Source organism: Lactuca serriola, chromosome 1 (genome assembly GCF_051521515.1).
Source record: "Lactuca serriola cultivar US96UC23 chromosome 1, Lser_US96UC23_V15, whole genome shotgun sequence".
Lineage (NCBI taxonomy): Eukaryota > Viridiplantae > Streptophyta > Magnoliopsida > Asterales > Asteraceae > Lactuca > Lactuca serriola.
Window position 1 is genome coordinate 242,093,928 of NC_136408.1, and position 5,552 is coordinate 242,099,479.

Below are 5,552 nucleotides of genomic sequence, written 5' to 3' on the forward strand. Positions count from 1 at the left end.
CTTGAAGGAAAAGTGAGCTAAATCTGATCGTGAAGAAGCGGTTTTTGATCGCGTGGTTCGAGGATCGGATTTTGAGCTGCTGCTTAGAGAGTTGTGATAGATTGCTTAGGAATATGTAATAGCATAGTTTTCATTTGAATTGCATTGTAATGATAAGTTTTTCACGGTTTTATAAATAAAATAAAGTTTGAGTTTTGTCTTATTTATATATTTCCTTGCAATAACATGTGTGAAAATTGGTGTTTGTGTATTTCTATTATTAGCAATGTTGAAATGGATATGATTCTTGGTTATGTTATTTGTGGTAGTGTCGAGAATTTACCAAATAAGGAATGATTCTCATCGCCCAAGTCTCAATTGGATAGAAACTTGGAATCATACAACTTGTATTGTGTGATGAATGAGAACCTTCGTGTTTGGGAAATTAAGACTAATTCCTTGTTCACAAAAGTATGTGAGTCAAGTGAAGGACTAAAGGATCTAGTACACATTGTTGTGCATTGGTTAAGTCCACCACAAAGAATGATAAGATTATTCATCATGATTTACTAAAAATTTAGTAAATATGGTTATGCTTACAAGATTAAGTGTAATTTTGAATCATTATAAAGTTTCAATGTATGGTAGAACGAGTAAGAAGAGTCAGTTAGGCAAAAAGATAAAAGTTTCTCCAATCTGAAAAGAAAGGAGAGTACTTTTGTATTGTGTTTTATGATCGTCTTAGTGATTATAGAACCATATCACAATTGATCATCTAAGGACACCTTAGTGCACTTGTATGGCTAAGAAGAGGAATTGGCAATTGTCGAAATGGTTAAATCAAAAGTTCAGTCATACTTCGTTCCAATATCGAGTCTTAGAGTCATACTCCAAGATTGTGACATTGAGTGACACGTCTTTCGTAGGTTTGTAACACTCATCAAATGTGGAATAGGAAAAGTTTCTTAATTCTACACATTTGAAATTGGTAAGTTGTGATGTATTGGATAAGACAAAGACCACTAAAACCAATTGTGTGAAGTGTTTGTCTTGATAGGATTTCACACTAACTCTTGAATATTTGTTTTATCGAGGAATGTTTCTTGATAAGAGAATCATATATGTCAAGAAGTCTGTGGGAGTTTAAATCTCTTGAAAAGTTTCAAGAACTGATTAAGAATAAACCTATTGTTAATCACTAGCACACGATTTGAGGTTTATAACCCATCATGTTGACATATGTTTTGTTTCTGTGCCATTCCAGTTTTGAGTTAACTATGCATGTAAGTTCTAGTTCTCATCTAACTGCATAGAGGCAAAACACCTTGATCAATGGAATGAACATTGATATGTATAGGTGAGCTGCTTAACAACCTGGAAGCAATGGTGGGCACTCGTGCTGCCATGAGGCAAGAAATTAAGATTGAACAAGTTCAATCCATATGAGTTGGATTTGTCACAAACATTGTCTTATGATTGTTGTTATGACAAATTCACATGGATAGGAACACATACACCATAAAATCTAAGTGATATAAGGTTTCTCTCCATTTCATGAAAATGATTGTGAGGAAATGCTTTCACTAAGAGAGATTTTAAGGAGATAGCAATTGTGAAAATTGCATTCTCAAATTCGATTATGATTACGGCATCCCTCTTCATAGTTCGAATTGTGAGATTTGGCAATTAGTCTGAACATTTGGGACTTATTGATATAAGTTCTGAGTTAGTTTAGACGCACATGCGAGCTTTCTAATGGAAGGTGTATGAACTTGAGAAGCTTAGATAATGTCTTATCCATCTAGTATTAGAAAAATGAACTTTGGAGGTCAATAAGTATTGATTATTAGAAGTCCATCTATTTTCTAAATACATGTCAAAGCTAGTGGGAGCATAATTGTTATGCTTGTATGGTAATATTCATCATGTTAGTGGGAGCATGATTATTATTTTAAGTATTGCTAGTTGGCAATATTAATTATAGAAAACAAAAGTTTCACTTTGCAAAGTTGCAAAGGTTGAAAAGTTGTTTTGCTATAATTAAGGGAGAGAATATTATACTTCATTTCAAAATCTAAAAGCTTAGATCGAGAAATCTTAATCAAATTTAGTCAAAAGACATATATGAATGATATGTTGAAAAGATTCAACATAAGGGAATTCTATATATGACAATATTATAGCAAGAAACTGGTAAATTATCATGTTTTCATGAATCATGTCCCATAAGCTTCGGGTATAGGATCAATTAAATATGTTGTAATATTCAATCGTTCTGTCTATTCCAAATGCCTAGGGAATTAAGAGGGAAAAAGGACTTGAAGCGGATATGACTAAAATAATTGAACAATTGTCAAGGTCGATCTGAGATTCGCTAAGGATTTGTCGCTTGTGAGTAGTTGGAAGTATAGTAATGGATGGACCATATAGACATTATCAATAGATAAGATTCTATTAATAATGAGTTGTTGTATGGAAAATATGGAAATTTTTCCATAAATGGGAGTTGGAGATTAAGAATCTATGTAGATTAGAAACTTTTATGCAAGAAGGATGTTCAAAGGAATGTACTTTGAATGTAAGACTTCATATCTATGGAATTATTTTGTAGCAATCTCCAGTAGAGCACTTTGTAATTTCATTGGCAGAGTCTTGGTAACCTTGGTGTTGTGACATTACGAAAGGATCGTTACGTAAGATGTTAGAATATAATATATTCTAGTAGTAGCATGAATTTTGTATTCTTACACTAATAATGAGGATTAGTAATTGTGAAATGAGCATCATTAGAAATGTTTTCAATTGATCTATTTCACAAAGTAAGGACCATATGTAAACATAGTATGCATGCTTGGAGCATGGGATAGCTATTGATATAATTCAAGTGTTAAGTTGATTATACGAAACATTATACAATGAATAATGAGTAATCAATATGGTGATTAAATAAAAGGTGTTTTTATTTATACTCAAAAGTTTTGAGGCCATATAGGATTAAGTATTTTTTTTGTTTCACTTTGCATGTTTTGACTTCCAGAATAACTAGGTTATTCAAACATCCATAGTTGGTCATACGTTGAAAGTAGGTATGAAGCAAGACTGTCATGAATCCGTCTGTAGATTGTCTAAGGTGTTTAGACATAGCACAAGTTTGCTGCAGAGTTCATGAGTACTCCTGAAATAAGATATGAGTATTGGATTAAACCCACGCTCACTTGAATCACTTCATGGATTTTATCACGAGTGATTAGTGAGATGATAATATCTTATATTCTTGAAACCAAGACATGTGATTTGTAATTTACAAGTTGGTTGCACATTGACATATGTAAATGCACCAGTAACTTGGTGTTATAAAACATATTGTTGTGTGTGATTTGAAAAGTAAGTACAAGCAAGCATTTGAGTCGAAGTTTATCCATTCCTTTTACCCAAAGTTGGATAAAAGCGATATATATGGGCCCCTAGATGATTTAGTGACGACACCCTAAAGTGCTTGGCCAAACCTGGACTGATTTGATTTGTTCAATTAGTCAGTCGTCATAAATCAAAAATCGGGAAACAACACATAGACAGAGAGAATGATTAAAATCCATGTCTCATGTCTATACGATATCTTGAGAATGGAGGAATATATATGATCCCTTATCTAGAGGACGCGTTACTGATAAGATTAGAGTTTGACAACGACTTTTGAAAGCTACGATTTCTAATCAGGTTCTGAAGTCGTACATGTAAAATAGTTATTAGACTTATCCAAGTGGGAGACTGTTGGATTAAGTGTCTAAGTCCATAACTATTTTGGTATGTACTTGACCTGATTATGAGCATAGTCCTTTTGGGTTGCCTTCACCATAGCAAACTGATAGGATAAATAAAGGAGAAAGAGGATTAATTATGATTTATTAATATATTATAAGAATTATATATTAAAAGAGAAATCATATTTGTTTAATTAATATTGATCAATAATTAATTTTGTGGCCAAAAGAGATTAATTAAATAAAAGGGACTGATACTGTAATTATAAGATAGTTACAAAGTTGGGCTTAGGATCCATAAATGAAGCATGTACGAATTCTATATGAAGGTCCATATAGAAATCATCCAAGGGCCTTCTCGAAGGATCTTTAGGCTGCTTAAGGACTAAGCAACTGGATTAGGGTTTCCTAGTTGATAACCCTATAAGCCTAACTATAAAAGGAACCCTAAGGCTCTTAAAATTCGGCCCCTATGCTTTCCTAGAGTGCCTTGGAAAAATTTTGGTGCCTCTCCTCTCCTTCTTCTCCATCCTTGTTGCTAGTGGTGTTTGTGACTTCATTAGAGGTGCAACATTTCAGGCACTAAGCATTCAAAGGTCAAGAGTATTCAAGGACGACTTGTTATTACCACATAACAAGAAAGGTAAGATCGAAACCCTAGTTTATATGTCAATTTGATTGTTATATGCTAGTTCATAGGATCATTGCTTTGGTATTCAATGTTATGTTTATAGTAGAAAACCTAGATCAAAGCAATTCGGATTGCATGTACACCATAGGAATGTTGTTATGCTAATAACCTAACAAAATCATGACCCACGTATTGCACAACCCTCAAGGCATCATGGCAACCATGAATCGCGGGGTTGTAGTTACAAGATGTTCATGAATTGTAATCCACCCGTATTTAACGGAGAAATTGATCCCGTTTTGTCATCAACGTGGATCATGGAGATTGAGGGAACATTTGATACTAGCAAATGTGCGGATGAGGACAAGGTGATCTATGCGGCGACAATGTTAAAATGGGAGGCTATACATTGGTGGGGTATGGTGAAAGAAGTTAAGGGGAGTGATGCGGCCAAAAGGATGGCATGGGATGAGTTTACAAAAATCTTCAATGAAAAGTTTTGTCCTCGAACGACGATCAAGCAATTGGAAGAAGAATTTTTGAGGTTGGAAGAAGGGAATATGACAGTGAGTGAGTACACTACTAAGTTCACCAAGAAAGCTAGATTTGCATAGTTCTATGTGTCTACGGAGGAAAGGAGGGTTGAGAGGTATATTTGGGGACTAAAAACCGCCATTCGTGAATTTGTAGAAATTTAGAAACCAGGTACCTTCCAGTCTACTATAGATGCCGCAGAAGGCCGAGAGCAGGAAAAGAATCGTCAGGGTGAGAATAAGGATGCAAGAAAAAGGAAATTGGAAAGTTCAAATACAAAATCAAAGAAAGGCAAGACTCCTAGTTCAGATCGTAACTATGAGCAACAGTATGGGATAGAAAAATGTATTATATGCAAACGTGTAGCATCTGATTCCTGGTATGTATTTTATTTAAGTATTTTTGCATTTTTGGCCTGGGACTCGGTGAGTTGAAGGCCTAACTCGCCGAGTAGAAGCGGGATGAGACGCGGGATTTAAGCGATGGACTCGTCGAGTCGGGTACCGGACTCGACGAGTAGGCTCTGTCTGGACAAACCCCTAATCTGAGGGTTTGCACCCTATTTAAACAACTTTATACAGCCTCCATCGCCCCTTTATGCTCCTAGAAACCTGTTGGGTTTTGAGCAATCTAACACTCCTAAGTGT

General features: G+C 34.9%; 1 protein-coding gene across 1 annotated transcript; it reads left to right on the forward strand.

Moving 5' to 3' along the window:
* Positions 1–4,619: 4,619 nt before the first annotated feature.
* LOC145066872 (uncharacterized) lies at positions 4,620–4,985 on the forward strand. The gene has a single exon (XM_079014127.1). The coding sequence runs from the start codon at positions 4,620–4,622 to the stop codon at positions 4,983–4,985; it is 366 nt and encodes a 121-aa protein (XP_078870253.1).
* Positions 4,986–5,552: the final 567 nt, after the last annotated feature.